General features: G+C 48.0%; 1 protein-coding gene across 2 annotated transcripts in view; it reads left to right on the plus strand.

Annotated features, from left to right (window-relative positions):
• Positions 1-20,159, plus strand: part of GLP2R (glucagon like peptide 2 receptor) — a 43,068-nt gene extending 22,909 nt beyond the window's left edge. For both annotated transcript variants that reach the window (XM_061391060.1, XM_061391061.1), the window contains exons 10-13: positions 2,661-2,749; positions 10,899-11,037; positions 16,381-16,422; positions 17,409-20,159. In XM_061391060.1, the coding sequence (XP_061247044.1) occupies positions 2,661-2,749; positions 10,899-11,037; positions 16,381-16,422; positions 17,409-17,744 (606 nt within the window). In that variant the 3' untranslated portion in view covers positions 17,745-20,159. The remainder of the gene's footprint in view (positions 1-2,660; positions 2,750-10,898; positions 11,038-16,380; positions 16,423-17,408) is intronic.
• Positions 20,160-21,321: the final 1,162 nt, after the last annotated feature.

Below are 21,321 nucleotides of genomic sequence, written 5' to 3' on the forward strand. Positions count from 1 at the left end.
GTTTTCCTTTGCTGTCCCATCTTCTCCTTCTCATGATGAGAGCAAGTCAGATCATAGGTATTGATTGAATCCTTCCTTGTTGTAAAAATGAGCAAGTGAGCAGATAAGAAAGAGAAATCCCCCTTCAGCCTCCCTTCACCTTCGGTGTGCCCTTCCTTCAGCAGGGCTCTTAGGAATGGAGTGTTTTAACCTAAAGGAGTAGTTCTAATGTAGGCATTTTAGTCTATGCAGCAGGAGTGGAGGGGGTTGAGGGGGCTGATGGGGTGGTGGGGAGGCAGATGAGTTTTGGGTTACATGACATCAAACTCTGAGCCCCCACCTTGCTACAACCACCCCTGCCAACTTGTAGACCCAGATCTGAGCACGGCAGCTGAGTGTTGCCAGAGAAACGTCACCAAGAACAGTACATCTGACCGTATGCATTCTGTGAGAGGCTTTATTTTCCTGGGCTCCAAAAATCACTGCAGATGGTGACTGCAGCCCTGAAATTAAAAGACGCTTGCTCCTTGAAAGAAAAGCTATGGCCAACCCAGACAGCATATTAAAAAGCAGTGACATCACTTTACTGACAAAGGTCCATCTAGTCAAAGCTATGGTTTTTCCAGTAGTCATGTATGGATATGAGAGTTGGGCCATAAAGAAGGCTGAGCACTAAAGAACTGATGCTTTTGAACTGTGGAGTTGGAGAAGACTCTTGAGAGTCCCCTGGACAGCAAGGAGATCAAACCAGTCAATCCCAAAGGAAATCAGTCCTGAATATTCTTTGGAAGGATTGATGCTGAAGCTGAAACTCCAAAACTTTGGCCACCTGATGCGAAGAACTGACTCATTGGAAAAGACTCTGATGCTGGGAAAGATTGAAGGCAGGAGAAGGGGACAACAGAGGATGAGATGGTTGGATCGTATCACTGACTCGATGGACATGAGTTTGAGTAAGCTCTGGGAATAATGGACAGGGAAGCCTGGCGTGCTGCAGTCCATGGGGTTGCAAAGAGTCAGACACGACTAAGCAACTGAACTGAACTGAATTGAATGCATTGTGTATTGTCTAGGGCTGGAAAAAGAGCCTTATATGTTTGGGATCCTAAGTGTCCCAAGTCTGGTCACAGAATCCAACAGGAGTTGGCTTGGTTCTTCAAAAATGTCCTCCTTCAGGACCCTGGTGGCAGAGTGGAGAAGAATCCGCCCACGAATGCAGGGCACGCAGGTTCAATCCCTGATCTGGGAAGAGTCCACATGCCACAGAGCAGCGAAGCCCGTGTGCCATAACTATGGAAGCCTGCACTCTAGAGCCTGGGAGCTGCAGCTACTGAGCCCACATGCCCTGGGGCCTGTGTGCCGAGGGAGGGAAGCCACCGTGACGACGAGAAGCCTGCGCACCATGACACAAAGTAGCCCCCGCTCACTGTGACTTGGGAAAGCCCGTACCCAGTAATGGAGACCCAGTGCAGCCAAAAGAAAAAGAAACTTGTTAAAAAAAAAAAAAAAAAGTCCTCCTTCAGCCCCTTTCCAGATGGTGTACAGATGAGAAACTGCCCCATCCCACTGTGACTGCTGAGCCCTGAGTTCTGGGGCACCTGGATGGATGGAGGTTCTGTGGTCCACTAGGCTGGTGTTTCATTCCATGTCAGTGGTCGATGCCCATTTTCTCTTGTCTGGTCTCTGGAAGACGCAAAGAACAATGAATCAACACATTCATCACAAACCTTCATTTCCTACGAGACAGTCCTGGTTGAAATTAATTCCCTGAAATATGTGCCTTTCCCTGTTAGGCTTACTTTGTAAGAAAAATGCTCAAGTTCAACAAGCCACTAAGCCAAGGACACAGCGTTTTCTCTTTGTGATGAAAAACAGATATCCCATTAAAGGGGATAAATTACTTGGTTACACTTAGTTTGCCTTTAAGTGTTCTGTTACTAAATATTCCTTGGCTGGGAATTTCCCTTCTCCCTGTTGGCTTGCAGATTGGATACATAGCCTCTTGCCTGAAACCCTGCCCTCTTAGCTTTGAGTATCGATTTTCCCCAGGCCAATAAGACAAGTAATAACAGGTACATGTTGGATTCTTCAGCTTGTGTTTCAATCTGTGGTTTGAGACAAGGACATCAGTATTGTGTTGGCTCAATGTCTATAGAGACTTTATTCCGTTAACTATAACCTGACCACCATCTCTATGGGCTCTTTCTCCATTGCATAGAGGCATTTTAAAGTCTTTTCTATTTTACTTATTTTTATTTAAAAAAATTTTTGGCAATGCCTTGTGTCATGTGGGGGTCTTAGTTCCCCGACCAGGGATCGAACCTGTGTCTCATGCATTGCAAGGTGGATTCTTAACCACTGGACCACCAGGAAAGTCCCTCAATAATTTTAATTAAAAATAGTCATGTAAATGTCTGTTTGCCTTTCTCAGATGGCTATTGTGGTGGGTGTCCCAGAACCAGAAGGATAAGTGACTCTTTAGAATCCTCTCCAGGCTCTCAGTTGAGATGGCCTTTGGGAGAGAGGTGATTACCCTGACTGTTAACTACCTGACTGGCTGACTGCCAACCTGCCCCATTCCATTTCCATGGTCAAGGATCTGATGGCAGGGTCCAGGGTGACCTTGATAGTCATAGCCACATAGAGTCCATCACTTATTTATATCTGCTTTTTTTTTCAAGGTCAATTTCTTCATCTTCCTGAAAATTCTCAAGCTTCTCATTTCTAAGCTCAAAGCTCATCAAATGTGCTTCAGAGATTATAAATACAGGTGAGTGGCCTGAGGTCAGTACCGAACAGTCAAAGTTTATTTTGACCCCTTCTGGCTATTCTGGCTAATGTCCCAGGAAGGGGGAAAATGGCATTCATATGTTTCTCTCCTGAGATGAGGGTGTCTGCAAGAGCCCCTCGGAAAAAAGTGTCAGGGTGTCATGTAAGGCTTTTGCTAAAGATCCAGGACCTTCTGGTCCCATGAAAATGAAGTCAGTGGTGAGTAATCAAGGGCACACACATTCCCAGGGGGAAACTGTGAAAAATGCCCCCAAGAGTGGGTGGTTTACAGGGATAGGAAAGAATCACATGAAGGGGAGTTGGACAGTTGCCTTATTTGAGGTAACAGAATAAAAGACGTAGTGTAACTCAGAAGCCCCTGGAGAAGGAAATGGCAACCCACCCCAGTATCTGTGCCTGGAGAATCCCATAGACAGATAAGCCTGGTGGGCTATAGTCCATGGGGTCACAGAAGACTCAGTCATGACATAGCAGCTGAACAACAACAACTCAGAAGAGAGTATTTGGGTATTTTTAAGACCTTGAGTCGGAGAAGGCAATAGCACCCCACTCCAGTACTCTTGCCTGGAAAATCCCATGGACGGAGGAGCTTGGTGGGCTGCAGTCCATGGGGTCGATAGGAGTCGGACACGACTGAGCGACTTCACTTTCACTTTTCACTTTCATGCATTGGAGAAGGAAATGGCAATCCACTCCAGTGTTCTTGCCTGGAGAATCCCGGGGACCGGGGAGCCTTGTGGGCTGCCGTCTATGGGGTCGCACAGAGTCGGACACTACTGAAGCGACTTAGCAGCAGCAGCATCAAGACCTCGAGTAATGTGACCACAAACTTTTGGAGCCCAAAGAAGTACATTTTTAACACAGTCATGTTTTCTCTGGGACTTGCTTTTGCTGCATCCCTTGTTCTGCTTCCATGGTGACTGCGGTCCCGTCTCACAGTGTCAGATCATGGGTGATTACTTACTTCTGTGTTGCTGTCAATCAAATGCTGAATGAAAGCGAGACAAAGGTCCCCCTCCCCTCCTCTTTTCCCAGTTATTCTACTTTCTATAGCATGAGTGTGCTTCTTGGGGATGCAGTGTTTTAACCCAAAGTTTTGCTCAAAACTTAAGAGATTTCAGTCCACGTGGCAGAGCAGGGGCAGAGATATGCGTGAGAGTGGCTATATAGCTGGACTTCTCCCTCTAAGGCCAGAAGCCACCCTGAGCCAGGTGTGCGGGGAAGGTAGTTTTTCATTTTTCCAACAGACATTCAATGAGGGTCTATGATGTGCCATCCCTGTTCTTCAAGTGAAAGGAAAATAGGATGGGGACCCCATCTGTGAGGAGCACACGTTCCAACTCGCCACGGATCGGAATGTGGGTGTAGAATGAATCAGGAGGGCCGATGCTGACCTTCATCCTGGACTGACCTTGGGCAAGTCGCTTGGCCTCCCCAGGTCTGCTTTCTGGTGTGTCACCTGGGAGAGTCACCCCAGACCCATCCTCAACTTGTGACGAGGGTTAAAGGAAAGAAAGAAAGTGAAGTTGCTCAGTCGTGTCCGACTCTTTGCGACCCCATGGACTGCAGCCCACCAGGCTCCTCTGTCCATGGGATTCTCCAGGCAAGAATACTGGAGTGGGATGAGGGTTAAAGGAGGTCCTAATTAAATGCAATGAATAGTATTTGCCTGGGGTTTCCAGACCCCAAGTCCTATCAGCCTAACCCCCTACCCTCGGGAGTTCCAGAAGCATAAACACATACAGTTCAGGACCAGGCAAATATATACAGTTGTTGGCTCAGATATTATGCAAACCGCCATTGCCCGGGGGTACTTGAGCTGGCTCGGACCACACAGAGCTATGTGTCTTTCTGGGCGTCTCTGGCCAAGCCTCCAAGTGGCTGACAGCCTCTCTGGCCCTTTTCCCAAGGCTAAGCCTCTCACCCGTCTCTGAGGGTGGAGATCCAAGGCTAAGAGCAGGGCTTCTCCCCTCTACCCTGGCTGGGTCCATTCACCGGGGAATCCTTTCACTAACCAGCCACCAGGGAAACCCAGTCACCATGAAAACCCATCAGAAGACAGCACTCCCAAGAGGCAGAAACAGGGGCAGACAAGTGTCAAGGCACCACCTTTCACACAGACAGAGTGTCTAAACCCTGCCAAAGCCCACCACGGACCACTGGGCTGTCCCTGAGCTGCAGACCCTCAGTGGCCCGTATGATAGCTTTCCATCCTGGCTGTGTTAAGCATCACCAGATAGCTGGCCCCAAAGCCCTGACTCATGAGCCCCTCCGCTGGATATTAGATTCAGTATCGAGGGATGGAGCCCCATCACATGGACTTCTTTTGGTTGGGGGTTGTTTTGCTGGGTCTTTGTTGTGGTGTGCAGGCTTTTGCTAGTTGGGGGCTTCTTGGGCGGGGGGCTTCTCTTGTTGTGAGCACAGGTTCTAGATTGCAACCACTGGACCACCAGTGTTCCCTGCCCATGGACTTCTTGCAGGGGAGTTCCTGGAAGATTCTGATACACAGTCAGAATACATAGACCATGGGACCAGATACATGCAATTTTCTGGTTGGACCATGGAAAGTATGTTTCTAAGCAGCCTGACATCCTCTTTTCCAGGCTCTTCTCTAGAGTTATCCAAAACAATGGCTCTCAAACTTCTCTGATCTTTGAAACAAAATTACTTATTTTTATCTATTTTCGTTGGATCTTAGTTGTGGCACACGAATCTTTGTTACATCATATGGGATCTTCCATTGCAGCACGAGGACTCTCTAGTTGTGTCTTGTGGGCTCTAGAGCACGCAGGCTCCATAGTTGGGGTGCTTGAGCTTAGTTGCCCTGTGACATGCGGAGTCTTGGTTCCCTAACCAGGGATCGAACCCACAGCCCCTGCGTGGCAAGGCAGATTCTTAACCACTGGACTACAAGGGGAGTCCCCAGGGAAATGTCCCTTAGGCCACCTTATTTTACCACCTGGTCCAGGGAATCCTGCATTTGCCCATCTTTCTGTCTGAGCAGTGCTAACTCCCTCATTTCTAAGTTCTGGGAGGGCTGCTTCCCGTCACCCCAAGGGGTCATGAGCACACTCAGCTCATACTGCCCTCCCCCATGTTGGAAGGTCCTCCTCTTCCACGTCCCCCCTACTGGGGCCCCTGCAAGGATGAGGAGAAGAGGGTGATGAAGCCAATGCATTTTGTCCAAACTCTGGTAGGAACAGTCCGGCCTCCAACTCTCCCAGGTTTTCGAGAACTTTCAGAATGTAGTTCTCACGATTTGGACCCCCTCCAGGAGTATATTTTAGAGAAGTTTAAATTAGACACACTTGAGACTCGCCAAAGAGGCAAGTTGCTAGGACTCCAGAACCTTCTGTAATCCTATCCCTCATCCCCCGGCTTCCATCATTCAAGCAGTAAACTGTAACCAGCCCAGCTGCATGGTCTGGCAAAGGACAACTGAGGCAGACCTGGAGAGAGAGCAGTGTCCCTGGATTGTGGACAGACCCCAGCAGACCCTCAGCCTGGAGGGAGTTCTCTGTTTCTTGTGGTTCCCAGCATGGAGGTGACATGCTCTTCCTAGAAAAATGATCTTAACTTTTGGTGTGATGTGTGGGGCAGGATTCTTAATGAACTTATAAAGGAGAATCATGTCTTTTTTAAAATTTATTTTTATTTTATTTTTTAAAGTACATATCTTTAAAAAATATATTTATCTGTCTTTGGTTGTGATGGGTCTTCGTTGCTGTGCCTGCAGATTTTCTCTAGTTGTGGAGAGCGAGGATTACCCTCTAGTTACGGTGCTTGGGCTTCTCATTGCACTGGCTTCTCTTGTTGTGGAGCACGGGCTCCAGTAGTTGCTCCATCAGTTCAGATCAGTTCAGTCGCTCAGTCGTGTCCGACTCTTTGCGATCCCATGAATCGCAGCACGCCAGGCCTCCCTGTCCATCACCAACTCCCGGAGTTCACTCAGACTCACGTCCATCGAGTCAGTGATGCCATCCAGCCATCTCATCCTCTGTCATCCCCTTCTCCTCCTGCCCCCAATCCCTCCAAGCATCAGAGTCTTTTCCAGTGAGTCAACTCTTCACATGAGGTGGCCAAAGTACTGGAGTTTCAGCCTTAGCATCATTCCTTCCAAAGAAATCCCGTAGTTCAGGCTCAGTAGTTGTGGAGCCCTTAGTTGCCCTGCCGCACGCGGCATCTTCCTGGACCGGTGATCAAACTGGTGTCCCTTGCACTGCAAGGCAAATTCTTAACCACAGGACCATCAGGGAAGCCCAGAACCATTTCTTAGTGAACTTATAAAGGACTTTCAGAAAAATGTCACAAATGGAAGAAAAATTGATCCAAGTCACTGAGATTGTGAGCAACCTGAGGGAGAGATGGCTTCTTTAAAAATAGTGACAACTAAATGTTATTGATCATGCTTCACATATCGGGTATGGTTTAGTCTGAGGGTTGGCTCCATGTTATTTAGTCCTTAAAATGGCAATGTTAGGAATTATTATTATTAATAATATTTTTATTATTATTTTAGCATTTCATATGATAGTAGTAGTAGTATAATCCTCATTTTTACAGGGAGAGAGGTTAAATAATTTGCCCAGGGCCACATCGCTAGTAATTGGCAGTGCTGGGATTCAAACCCCGGCCCCAGGTACTGTCTTCGAGTCCCACTGCCTTTGGCCCCAGCTCCTCCTCCTCCTCTCTGTACTTACTCACAAGAGTTGCTGCTGCTGCTAAGTCGCTTCAGTCGTGTCTGACTCTCTGCGACCCCATAGACGGCAGCCCACCAGGCTCCTCTGTCCCTGGGATTCTCCAAGCAAGAATACTGGAGTGGGTTGCCATTTCCTTCTCCAATACATGCATGCATGCTAAGTCACTTCAGTCATGTCCAACTCTGTGTGACTCCATGGACAGCAGCCCATCAGGCTCCTCTGTCCACAGAATTCTCCAGGCAAGAATCCTGGAGTGGGTTGCCATTTCATTCTCTAGTTGAAGAGCTAACCGACTGCAATAAATTAAACCATTAAAATAAACAAATGACTGTAGACGAAAAAGGGCATAAACACAGTTCATAAGAGGAGCTGCTATAGGTACTTATGGATTTTCATCCAAACAGAGATGTAAATAGTCTTTTGTCCAAAGAGAACTCAGAATCATATGAGGAATGGGAAATTCCTTTGGAATACGCACAGAGAGATAGCAGCTAGTAAAATGACCCAAAAAGTCATTAGAAGATGATCATTCCTTAACAATTCTTCCATGCTAAGTGTGGGGACCTTGGATTGGATTTTGGAATGTGAAAAGAACGTTATTGGAAAAGCTGGTGAAAATCTGGGTAAAGTCTGGAGGATAGTTATTGGCCACGTGCCAATACTGGTTTCTTAGTGCTGCCAAAGGTCCCATCATGGGTCTGTACAACTTAAACATTAGGGGAAGTGAAGGGTATGTGGGAATTCTCTGTGAGATCTTTGCTACTTTTCTGTAGATCGAAAAGTATTTCAAGATGAACAGTTTATTTAAAAAACATAATGTCATAGCATGGCCCTGAGAATAAGTCGATGATAAGACATGCATGAAAGTATGTGTTATTAAAATCCAAAATAGGGACTGCCATGGCAGTCCAGTGACTAAGACTCTGAGCTCCTCATGCAGGGAGATATGGGTTTGATCCCTGGTCTGGGAGCTAGATCCCATGTGCCACAACTAAGACTCAATACAGCTAAATAAATCTTTTTTTAAAAATAATCCATAAATACATACATACATATTTTAATATTTTTATACATAAATAAAGATTTTTTAAATAACTCAGAGTGAGGGTCAAAGATTCACACGCTTGCAAGGGCCAAACAGTCTTGGGTTGGAGAAACCGTGTTCCCTCTAAAGGCTGTAGATGACGATTGGCAACAAGGAATTGGGGCCCAGTCTGGCCAGATCTCCCTACTTTTCAAAAGAAGCTGAACACCTGGACCTCTTTGCTTGAAATCTCATTATTTAAGGGCGGCTCCAATAGCAAAGATCACTACCTAGCATAAGCAAAAGCTGTAAGCAGGTCAAATATAACCCATGGATACCAATTTGCCACCTCTGATTTAAGACACTCCTGGAAATTAGAGAAACAAACAAGCAAAACGTGAAACTCTTGACAGAGTTTCTGCTTGGGAACACCTTAATGTGGCTCAGCTAAGTGAGTGTGCACAGGTGGGTGTGGGAGCTCTACTAGGTGTGAGCTCGGCTCAGGAGGATCACCTAACTGGTGGCTGCATCTCAGATTCTCCACTCCTCGGTCCCAGGGCTCTGTCCTGGGACACTCAGCCCATGTTCTGGGGGTGGGGGGCGTCCCCCTCCTTGGTGACTCCTGCTCAACTCTTATTGGCTGTAGGTCCTTTTAGGGTACAAAGGTGAGGGTTTTAATTTCATTGATAACATTCAAATACAAGATTCATATAGATGCTTTCTCTTGGATAAAATTAAACCTCCCTGAAGATACTGCACATGGGGGCTGCTGACCCTCTCTGTTCCCACATCTTTTTTTTTTTTTTGACTTCAAGATGCAGCACGTGGAATCTTAGTTCCCTGACCAGGGACTGAACCCCTGCAGCGGAAGTACAGAGTCTTAACCACTGGACTGCCAGGGAAGTCCCTCCACATCTTTAACTCCATGGGGTTTTTATTCAGTGAGGAGAAACGAACCTTCTCCTAGTCTTTAAGACAAGTGACTTGGGCAAAAAAAAAAAAAAAAAAAAATTCATTACATTTAAGCTCTTTTTTCCCCAGATGTGTATCAGACAGTAGCTTTGTTTATGCCCCAAATGTGAGTCACCTTTACTCATGTAGTTAGTTTGAAATTTAGAAGCTGCTCAACAGTGAAGAGAAGTTGTTTCCAAATGTGGCTGCTTGATATCCCATGGGGAGTCCTTTACACATCCTCATTCCCTGGACCCAACCTCCAGAGATTTTGATTCAGGGGGTTGACACAGGACCCAGGAAGCTGTATTGAGAGCCAACCTATATATATATATATATATATATTTTTTTTTTTTCAAAGCTTTGTAGGAATTCTGATAGCCCATTTGGGAACCACCAGTATGCGGTACGGAATGTCTGGGTCGCAGCTGTGCATTTGCACGTGGGTGGTACAAAGCAATGTTTGTCTTTTTTGTGTAGAGTGTATACAACAGCGGTGTCCACACGGTGCTTTTTACGAGAAGGATCAGTGTCTCATTTCCTGCTGCCCTCGCTGTCAGGTTGGGAACAGCATGGGGACAGATGATGAAATCCTGCTTTAGTGTGCAAGGCCTGAGTGTGAGGTCAGAAGCCCTGCTTCCAGGCTGGGAGATACCACTTAGTGGCTGTGTGACCCTGGGCAAGTCATTTTCTTTCCCTTCTCTGGCTCTGTAAGGCACTGACGTTGGAAGTCCTGGATAGAGAAAGAAGTAGAGGCACTTGCTGGCCAGGCAATAGGGAACTTGTGTAATGTCCCAGGGGGACACCCATGTTCGTGTAAATATATCCATCAAACAAAATGTTAAGATCTGTAGGTATATCATAATCTGTATGGGGGAATCCATTCATCCATCTAATTCATGTTTTCTGAGCATCTTCCATGAGTCAAGTGTGGGGGTGCATCTGTGAACAAGACCATACTGGCTCTTAGGGCATTCCATGTATATGTACCCAAGGAGACAAACAGAAAAACCAACTATTTATCAATACAATTAGAGCTATACTAAAGGGCTTCCCTGGTAGCTCAGCTGGTAAAGAATCCCCCTGCAGTGCAGGAGACCCCAGTTCAATTCCTGGGTTGAGAAATTCCCCCTGGAGAAGGCATAGGCTACCCACTCTAGTATTCTTGGGCTTCCCTAGTGACTCAGATGGTAAAGAATCCGTCTACAATGTGAGAGATCTGGGTTCAATCCCTGGGTTGGGAAGACCCTCTGGAGGAGGGCATGGCAACCCCACTCCAGTATTCTTGCCTGGAGAATGTCTATGGACAGAGGAGCTTGGCGGGCTACAGTCCGTGGGGTCACAAAGAGTCAGACATGACTGAACGACTAAGCACAATCGGTACACAGAAAAGCAGAAAATGTTGCCTGTTCCCAGGGCGGCTTTCATGACACCTGTTCGGTTGTTACTTGCAGACTGGCCAAGTCCACACTGGTCCTCATCCCTTTATTGGGCGTTCATGACATTCTCTTCTCTTTCATCACTGATGATCAAGTTGAAGGATTTCCAAGACATATACGACTCTTCATTCAATTGACTCTGGGCTCCTTCCATGTAAGTAGATGTCTGAACAAGGACTTCTTGCCTTTGTAGAAAGCCTAATGCCTTTGATCCAAACAGACTCAGAATTTCAAGAGCCTGCAGGTAGAAAAAGAGTTCAAGTAATGGCAGGATTGATCAGCGAGGGCCTTTCAAATTAGGAGAGTGTGGAGAGGGACATGTTGCTTTAATCTTGCCAGCATGACTTGGTGACTACAAAAGGGAAAGTGGTTTGTTTCCTGCTCTGTAATAGTTGGTGTGACTCACAATCATTTTCTTTGCGAGTGTCAGCATGGAGTCTTTTATTAAGTGCCTATTTTTGCTGGGTTCTCCACAGAGTTTGTGCAAAATGAACAGTGAGTAGAGACCAGGAGGCTCTTGAACCTTGACAGTTATGTGGGAGCTGAATCTAGAAACAAGAGGCCAGCTGTGGTTGAGGTACCTAGGCATTTTGCTCATCCATTGCTTAAACTGTCATCCATTACTTAGTGGATTAAAATGACAGTCATGTTTATTATTTCTCATGATTCTGGGGGTCAGCAATCCAGGTAGGACATAGTAGGTCTGTTTCATCTTTCTTTCATGGGATTCATGGGCTTAACTTTCTAGATGACTTCCCCACTCATCTAGAGCCTAAGCTTTGCAGACTTGAATGGCTGAGGCTGGCTGAAGTGATTTTCTGTGCTGTGCTCAGCCATGTCTGACCCTTTGCAACCCCATGGACTGTAGCCAACCAGGTTCCTCTGTCCAGGGGATTCTCCAGGCAAGAATACTGGAGTGGACTGCCATTTCCTTCTCCAGTAGATCTTCCTGACCCAGGGATCAAACCCACGTTTCTTGCATCTCCTGCACTGGCAGGTGAACTCTTTGCCACCAGAACTGGTTTTGTTTGGGTCAAAATAAATGTCATTGAAGCCTCACATTCTCACTGTGAGGGAGTGATTATTCTATCGTTTTATAGTTGAAACATCTGTGGCTCAGAGGAACTTTTGCATATGCTAACAAGTAGCAGAGATGAGATTTGCATTCAGAGATTAAGCCTTGCTTATAACCACTGTGCAGGAGGGCTTCTCAGGTGCTCTGTGAAGGTCAGAACCAAGTTGCCTATAGCAGAGTCTCTTTTTTAGTATTTATTTATGTATTTGGCTGCACCTTGTCTTAGTTGAGGCATGCAGAATCTTCTGGTTGTGCCGTGTGAACTCTAGTTGCTGCATGTGGGACCTAGTCCCCTAACCAGGGATTGAACCTGGATTCCCTGCATTGGGAGCATGGAGTCTTAGCCACTGGACCACCAGGGAAGTCCCTGTATCAGAGTCCTGAAGCCACTAGCAGACACTGTCAGGTACTGAGAGTCTGTGGGCAGAGTGAAGAAAATGCTCCTGACCACTGCACACTCACCAGAGGCCAGGGAGACAGAGCCTGAGGTACGGTAGGGATCACTGGACAATGGCTCTTTTCCCCTTCTGTTAGAGCTGAATTGCATGTAGTTTTGAACAGAGAGCACACACTGATAATTTTTTGCATTTTGAAACCATGTTTATTTCAATCTTTTGGGGGGATTGCAAAGGCTATATAGTTTAGTCATTTGGGTTTCCTATGTTGCTTGGTCTTAATCTTCTTTAAAAAGTAATCCCAAACGAGAAATGACAACAACAAAACAAAAGCCCACAGCTGTTCTGTCAGAAGTATCTGGTGCCCTTTTTTCCTCAGAGAGCTTGATCCCCTCGATCAGCTGATCTCATGTACCCAAAGCCAGCTAAAGATCAGACACTCATGTGGGGTCTTGTGGGTCAGATTTCTGAGAAAGAATCCTAGCCTATCAAACTCTCTGGTGACTGGAAACATGTTTGGTCACCCGTTATTGTGTAACAAACCAGGCCCGATCATAGCTTGAAGCAGTAACTATGTTATTATCCTGAATGAGTCTGTGAGCTGGGCTGTCAGAGCGATCCTTTTGATACATGTCATCTTTGAATGAGGCTGCAAACATCTGAAGGTTGGATTGGTCTGGAACATCCAAGACAGCTCATTCACACGCTGGATGTTGCCATGGGCTGTCATCTGGGAGCTCTGCTGAGGATATGGATCAGAGAGCCTCCATCCTCCTCCACGTGGCTTCTTCATGTATCTTGTGCGCCTCGAAGCATGGCAGCTGGACTCCCAGAACAACCCCAGAGCAAGTGTTCTAAGAGGGAGGGCCAGAATTCCCAGAATGTCACTTCCCACCACATTGTGCTCAGAGGAGGAGTCACAAGGTCATCCCAGCCTCAAGGGAAGGGAAGATAAGATCCACCTCTTGATGTTCGAAGTCACATAAAGGGATGGAGAAAACATTGGGGCGGTCTCTGGAGACCAGCTACTGCACTGATCACTTGGTCCTGCAGCCCTGCTCCCCCGGAGCACTGCCAAGGAGGGTGAGGAATCAGATGGGCTCTCCAGAGGGAGACAGAAGCACACTGAGAGCCTCATGCCGGGGCAGAGGCTGCCCTCCTGAATAACCCTGTGCTCTTCCCTCCAGGCCACCGGGCAGAGGTGGGAGCTCAGGTGAGCAGGTGCATTATCAGGGGGCTGTGTCTTAGTGGCTCCACCACAGGAATCAGCACTGGACCCAACAGTTTCCTTTTCTTACTGCTTCGGCATTCAGAAAACGAAGATCATGGCATCTGGTCCCATCTGCTGCTGCTGCTGCTAAGTCGCTTCAGTTGTGTCCGACTCTGTGCGACCCCATAGATGGCAGCCCACCAGGCTCTGCCGTCCCTGGGATTCTCCAGGCAAGAACACTGGAGTGGGTTGCCATTGCCTTCTCCATTGTGTGAAAGTGAAAAGTGAAAGTGAAGTCACTCAGTCGCGTCCAACTTGTAGCAACCCCATGGACTGCAGCCTACCAGGCTCCTCCATCCATGGGATTTTCTAGGCAAGAGTACTGGAGTGGCTTGCCATTGCCATCGCTTCATGGCAAATATGGGGAAACAGCAGAAACAGTGACAGACTTTATATTTTTTGGCTCCAAAATCACTGCAGATGGTGACTGCAGCCATGAAATTAAAAGATACTTACTCCTTGGAAGGAAAATTATGACCAACCTAGACAGCATATTAAAAAGCAGAGACATTACTTTGTCAACAAAGGTCCGTCTAGGCAAGGCTATGGTTTTTCCAGTAGTCATGTATCGATGTGAGAGTTGGACTATAAAGAAAGCTGAGTGCTGAAGAATTGATGCTTTTGAACTGTGGTGTTGGAGAAGACTCTTGAGAGTCCCTTGGACTGCAAGGAGATCCAGCCAGTCCATCCTAAAGGAGATCAGTCCTGGGTGTTCATTGGAAGCACTGATGTTGAAGCTGAAACTCCAATACTTTGGCCACCTGATGCGAAGAGCTGACTCATGTGAAAATACCCTGATGCTGGGAAGGATTGAATGCAGGAGAAGGGGATGACAGAGGATGAGATGGTTGGATGGCATCACTGACGCAATGGACATGGGTTTGGGTGGACTCCGGGAGTTGGTGATGGACAGGGAGGCCTGGCGTGCTATGATTCATGGGGTCACAAAGAGTCCGACACGACTGAGCGACTGAACTGAACTGCTTTGGTGGGCGGGGGGGCTTCGCTCTCCCAAGGTCTTATTGCTTAGAGGATTTCATCAGCCTCCCACTGCTCTCAAGGGATCTGTGGAGAGACTACCACGTGGTGGTGATATATGGAGTGAGAGCCATCTGCTCGGGGGGCCGAGCCCTTCACACCTGCTTCATCTAGAACAAAAATTAACCAGACTCCAGGATGTTCCTCCAACCATGACTCGGGAACGTGAAGTGAAAGACATGCTTGTGATGTGGAATCCTATTTTAGCCAACTGATTAATGAGAGTCCCAGCACTCTGTTCTAATATCCTAGACCCAGAGGCAAATAACACCTGCCCTGCCAACTGCACAGAGCAGCTCTGACCCTCCAAGGAGACCGAGTGTGTGAGAATGGTAAACTGGTTGCACTGTGCCCCCTTTAGGAGCCCTAGAGCAGAGCCATTCTGGAGCCATGGAATAAAGAAAGGTGCCCGGGAGAAGGAAAATTCCCGGCCCCTGGGCAGAATCCAAACACGTGACTGATGTCGTGTCAGCCCGTGTGGCGATCTCTGGCTTCCCTGAGAACGAGCATAAAAATCTACCCCCCCCCCCAGAACAACATTTTATAATTCCTTTTCAAATCTAGCTCTGTTCCCAGCACCAAACCTCCCACCCTAGCAACAGCAGATGAGAGAAATGTTATCAAGAGGGGTGGAAGAGTCAGCCTACACCATGACCTTCACTCTCTGTTTGGAAATGTGTCCTTTGCTTGTGAGTCCTGGCATTTTATGATGTTCTTCCCATAAACACTCAAGCCCTTGGGTCCTGCACACATATGGATCTCCAGTGATTCAGACACACAGTCTAAGTCCCAGAGACTCTCGTGTCTCAGGGAAAGCCATAGCAGTACCGCTGAAACCCATCTCTTGACAATCTCCAGCCTCAACTTTTCTCTATGTTGGCCTCATCCTCAGATGGGATCACTCTGCGTGGCTGGGAGAGATGGCCTTGAGTGTCTCCAGACTGACTTTGACTCTGAAGTTGGCCAATGTGGGGAAGAGATGAAGCCTTCTTTGTTAGTGAAAAGAATTGTGATTGAGCCTGCTAGGGTCACATGACCATTTGAGCAGCTTATGGTGGTGATAGCTTTCATAGAAGATGAGGACTGCATGATTGACAGCCCTGCCAGAGCCCAGGGAGTGGGGAAGGGTCAGGAAAGGATGCAAGTTAGGCAAAAAACAAAAATAGTTTAACTGCCCACTATGGACAAGTAGAAATGGGACATTTGCCTTTTTCAGTATTTGTATAATTGAATAAATGATGTTGGGCTTCCCCTGGTGACTCAGATGGTAAAGAAACTGCCTGCAATGCAGGAGACCTGGGATTGATCCCTGGGTCAGGAAGATCCCCTGGAGAAGGGAATGACAACCCACTCCAGTATTCTTGCCTGGAGACTCCCATGGACAGAAGAGCCTGGCAGGCTACAGTCCATGGTGTTGCAAAAAGTCAGACACGACTGAGCAACTAACACACACACGCACATCATTGACCTATGACCACCTAAGCCAATGCTTTGGCTGATATGGGTGGTGGGTGTCAAAGAAAGAAGAGACCCCATGGAAATCCGAGTTAACATCACCAGTACGTACCAACTAGACTAACTCTAGTTAGCACAAGCGAGTAGCTGCCTGCCTCTTGTAGAAGCTGCTGAGACTAGGGCTGGCCTGCGGACATTCCAAGTGACCCTCAGACACATCTTCTACTGAGTAGAGCTTCACACCACCTCTTCCTTTCATTCCAGGGGCTACTGGTGGCCTCGCAGTATTGCTTTGCTAATGGAGAGGTAAGTTTTCTGTGCTAACTTCTAGCTTCCTGCGAGGCTGGGGCTGGCATCCTGCTGCCCCCTGGAGGGTTCAGTTTATATGACAGTGCCATGGGGAGACATGCAGTGACCAGCATGTGTTGGGACAAATGGGCACCTCGGGTGTCCAGTGGAGAGAAGAGGCAGCTGAGGCTCCGGGGACAAGGTGTTGGGGTGAGTTTTCTTTACAGAACCCAACCATGGTCCCACTGGAGCTATGCCAGGCAGGAGAATCAAAGTGTGATAGAGGGAACCAGCTGCAAGTCTAGAGTCCAGAAATTCGCATCAAGCCGTGAAGACTCACCCGCTTAGGAGCTGTGTGTTAGGTCACCATGGCTCTTGGAACCTCAGTCTGTAAATGGGAGTAGGAACAGTCCCTGCCCTGCAGTGTTACCCTGGGGCGCTGGTGGTAAAGGTTCTCTGCCTCGTAACAATGGTTACATTTATTATTGTTGCAGAGCCCCAGTCAGCTCTCTGCTCATTTGGAAAGAGGCTTGAAAGGGGGAAGGGCCCAGGCTGGAGCAGTTTGCTCCTGACTTAGGAGCCAGTGGGATTTCTAGCTCCCTTTCATCCTCCCCTCTCCCCACCCCAGGTTTAAATATTGATCTCTGCCTCCTTCCACTAGAATGTAAGCTGCTTGACAGCAAAACCTCGTCTGTCTTGCTCACTGCTGCCTTTTCTATATCTTCACACAGGGACCCTTGATTCATCAGGCAGGCCTCAAATGCCACCTTGACACAGTCCTTTTCTAGACACTGTTACCTCCTCCCGTGGTCCTGCTTAACAGCCTTGGGTGTTACTACCCTCTGCTCTGCTCAAATGTGTGTTTGCTTCTCTGTTCCTTTCCCCTAGTGAGAACACAAGTTTCCGTAGGGTGGTCCTGAGTAGCCACTCAACACGCATTTGCTGAGTGGATGCAGGATTCAATGATTCCCGGGCAGTAACCTTGCTCTCTTCTCGCCTGGCAGGTGAAGGCTGAGCTGCGAAAACAGTGGGCCCGCTTCTTGCTAGCCCACCACTCAGGCTGCAGGGCCTGGGTGCTGGGGAAGAACTTCCGATTCCTGGGGAAATGTCCCAAGAAGCTCTCTGAGGGGACCAACTCCGGGTCGCTGCAGAAGGCGCGGCCCTGGCCTGGTGGTGGGCGGCTCCTGCACTTGACCAAGGAGGGCCTAGGGGTGGCAGGCACCCCGCCTCATCAAGGCCACGCAGCCTGGCCCCGTGGCAGCAGCCTGTCGGAGAGCAGCGAGGGCTACTTCACCCTGGTGCACACCATGGAGGAGATCTTCAAGGAGAGTGAGATCTAGGCAGGAGCCCACTGCACCAGTTCCCACGGACTCCTGAGCACTTGAAGGAGGCGGCGGCCAAGCTGGATGGTGCAGGGTGAGCATCATTCTGGCACATCCAGCTCTCTCCAGCACCATGACTCTTTCCAGGCTTTCCCTGCTCCGTAGACAGAGGCTGCATACCCTCACCACTTCTGCCTGCCCTTGTCATCCACACCGCCCCTGCAGGTGTGTTTTCCAGAATGACCATTAGCCTCCCAGGCTGGCCCTAAATTCGCCTGAGGACTCAGAAAGATGTCTGCTCTGAAACAGAGGCCAGCGCTCACCAGGTATCCATCTGAAGTCGGGAGCAGGGTGTCCCAGGACCACCTGCCAAGTGTTTCACATGCAGAGTCTGACTCATTCACAGCAAAGATACTGAGAGCGCACCTGAGCACTTAGATGGCCGGTGATGGGACTTTTATAACAAGCAGCCCAGGCAATTCTGATGCAAGCCTACATTTTGAAAATCCAGGGCAGGATGTGCTGGAACTAGAAACCCCTCTGAGCTGGCCGCTGGTCCAGCGAGGCCTGTGGTATTCTGCATTCAGCGGTTAGGCTGTGACCTGCCTGCCCTCCTTCTCCGACAGTGCAGATCCCACTCCATGGAAGTTCTGTTTGACCCGAGACAAGCCCATCCTTCCTTGGAGCGTTGGCCCCAGCTCCCAGGGCCCCTCTGAAAGTTGCCATTGGTTGTTTTCTCGCCTTTCTGGCTCTACCTGCCTTTCTGAGTTTGACTTCAAGCGTTACTTGACTCTGCTGTGTTTGGTTTGCCATCAATGGCTGTACCTGCTTCCCTGGGGGGTTTACCCAGTGCTCCCCCTAAGTCCCCACTGATAAGAATTCTACTCCTCCTGTGGAAATTGATGCTAAGAGCCAGAGGGTACCCAGTTGAATGAGAGGACTATGGGTGATCTGGACATGTCAAGGTGGTGCTGAGGAGGGCCAGGGCTAGGGAACCCAGTCTGCCGATGGGGAATGAGTTGTGCTACAGGCCCTGAGTGGAGGATGTTTCTGGAGGCAGAGGAGGGCCCAGGCTTAGGGACAAATTCAGTGACTGAAACTGTAAGGCGAGAGGCTGAGGGAAGGTCAAAGGAGGAATGCGCTATGGAAATAGGGTTTTGGTGTTCAGGAGTGTTGCTTTTATTATATGTGAACTGTACATGAGTGGGTGGGTGGGATATATTGCTGTGGGGCCAAATCCTGCCTTATTTTAGGGGGACGGGAGGTATGATGCTTATCAAGTATGGTTGCCAGATTCAACAGTTAAAAATACACAATCCTCAATTAAATTTGAATTTTGGATCAGTGAATAATAGTATTGTCTAAGTATATCCCATGGGATATATTTTATGTGAAATTCAAGTCTAATTGTACATCTGGTACGTCACCTGGCAACTCCATTGTCAAGGACACTTGGCATCAGGACAGGGACCAGGGAGAGGCAAGTGAGGAGCGCAGTTCAGGTACAAAATTGAAGAGAGTACTAAAAATAAAAACAAAAACAAAACTCCACAACCGTCAAGTACTATTTTAATGCAATAAAAAAGCAACGACGATTCCGTGAGCTACAGCCCATGGACCATTCATAAAAATGATATTTTACTGGAACCAGGCCACGATGAGGGTGGAGTAAGCGGGACCATGAGATATAAACGCAGGGTCTGGTCCTGACTTTTAAAATTTTTGAGACACTTCCCCGGTGGTCCAGTGGTTAAGACTCCACGCTTCCACTGCAGGGCGTGTGGGTTCTATCCTGGTCAAAGAACTAAGACCGTACATGATGCAGAATGCAGCCAGAAAAAAATTTGGAATGTTTTGCTCATAATGGACATTTTAACATTAATTTTTATTTTAAAATGATTACATCAAAGTATTATCTTGATTACTGAGCTTTTGGTCACCCACCTTACATTTTGCACCTGAAGTGCCCATCTTCCCCTCCTCCCAGGCCTGGGTCTGCTCTGCACCAGGGGAAACTGAAGCATTGACCTTAGGCAAGTATAGAGCCAAGCAAAGGTTTCTTTTTTGTGTCCAGATTATCCACAATTCAATCCTTAAGATATATGCCCTAGTTTTTTCATTCTGTAAAAGTCTCTTCTGTTTCTCACTGGCTTATTAGCACCTAGAAAGCTGGACTGTGTGAATTCCTAGCTGGTTCCCAGCATAGCTGGTTGAGAACAGGTTCAGAACACATCCGTCAAAGGAAACAAAGATATGTCTTGGGAGCACTGGATGCTATTGAGAGTCAGTTATTCAGGGCCCGGCCATTTATAAAAGGGACTTTTAAAAGAGTGTTTGTAAATAAGTCCTCCCCACTCACTCCACAAATGGGGTGCCACACACAGACTGCTTGCTTTTGTTCTCCTAATGATTAAAATAAGTTTTTCAATTGGATTTGTGTTTTGTCTCTTTTCCATTGGTTTCTCACTGGAGCTGAAGGTTTCCACCCCTGGAGAACCTGGTGCACTGCTCCTGGCCAGGAATGGGGAAAAGAGCTGCGGTAATAAGCCTGGGGATAATAAGCCTGGGGGGTCCACTGTCTCAGGGACCAAGAGGAGTGGACAGAGGGGTAGGGGAGAGAAGTAGAGGTCAGATGTCAAAAGCGTAGAAGGCAGGTGTCTGCCTTCTCTAGATTGCTCCCTAGATCATTCACTTTGCTGTTGTTTTAAAGATCCTGCCTAGGGACTTCCCTGGTGGTCCAGTGAAGAATCCACCTGCCAGTGCAGGGGACACGGGTTTGATCCCTGGTCCCAGAAGATTCCACATGCAGGGGGGAAAATAGGCCTGGGCATCACAACTGCCGAGGGTGCCCTAGAGTCTGTGCTCCACAACAAGAGAAACCCTCCCCCAGCAATGATGAGTAGCCCCTGCTTGCTGCAACTAGAGAAAGCCTGTGCACAGAAATGAAGACCCAGCACAGCCTAAATTAAAAAAAAAAAAAAAATCCCACCTAGTGGGTCTCTATTCTGGCTTTGCAATTACTGGAACATTGCAATTCTAGAAACATTGATGGCTGGTGAGCCCAGAAGGCACACCAGCAGCCCGGCACACAGCTTGGGAAAGAGCACTGGAGTGAGGCCTTGAGCCCTTTGCTTCTTTCCCTAGGCCACCCTGGGCCTTTCTTCTCCCCCGAGATGGCTCCTGGGTGGCCTCTATGTCTGATACTGGAGGGGCATCTTGGGCAGCTGGCTTCTCTCCTTCTGCCAAAACCGCTGGACTAGACGCTGTATAGCCATTCCCACTTCCAGCTCTGATGCTGTGCGATCCCAGAATTCTGTCCTATCAGGTCCAGGTAAAAACTATTGAGGCATTCTGGTGTAATCAAAGGGGCTCTGGTTCGAGTACTAACCCTACTCTTACTTTATGGCCTCAGTGTCCTCATCCATACTCTGGGGATATTAATAATAACACCCCCATCAATGAAATAATGCCCAGTATCCAGCAGAATGGCTGGCTCATAGGAAACACTGCATCCTTAATTATTACGATAACTCTCAAGGCTGTCCTCCACAAAGAGCAGCACTTCTGGTGGCGGTGATTGAGCCTTTGCTGTTGC

Source organism: Bos javanicus, chromosome 19 (genome assembly GCF_032452875.1).
Source record: "Bos javanicus breed banteng chromosome 19, ARS-OSU_banteng_1.0, whole genome shotgun sequence".
Classification (NCBI taxonomy): domain Eukaryota; kingdom Metazoa; phylum Chordata; class Mammalia; order Artiodactyla; family Bovidae; genus Bos; species Bos javanicus.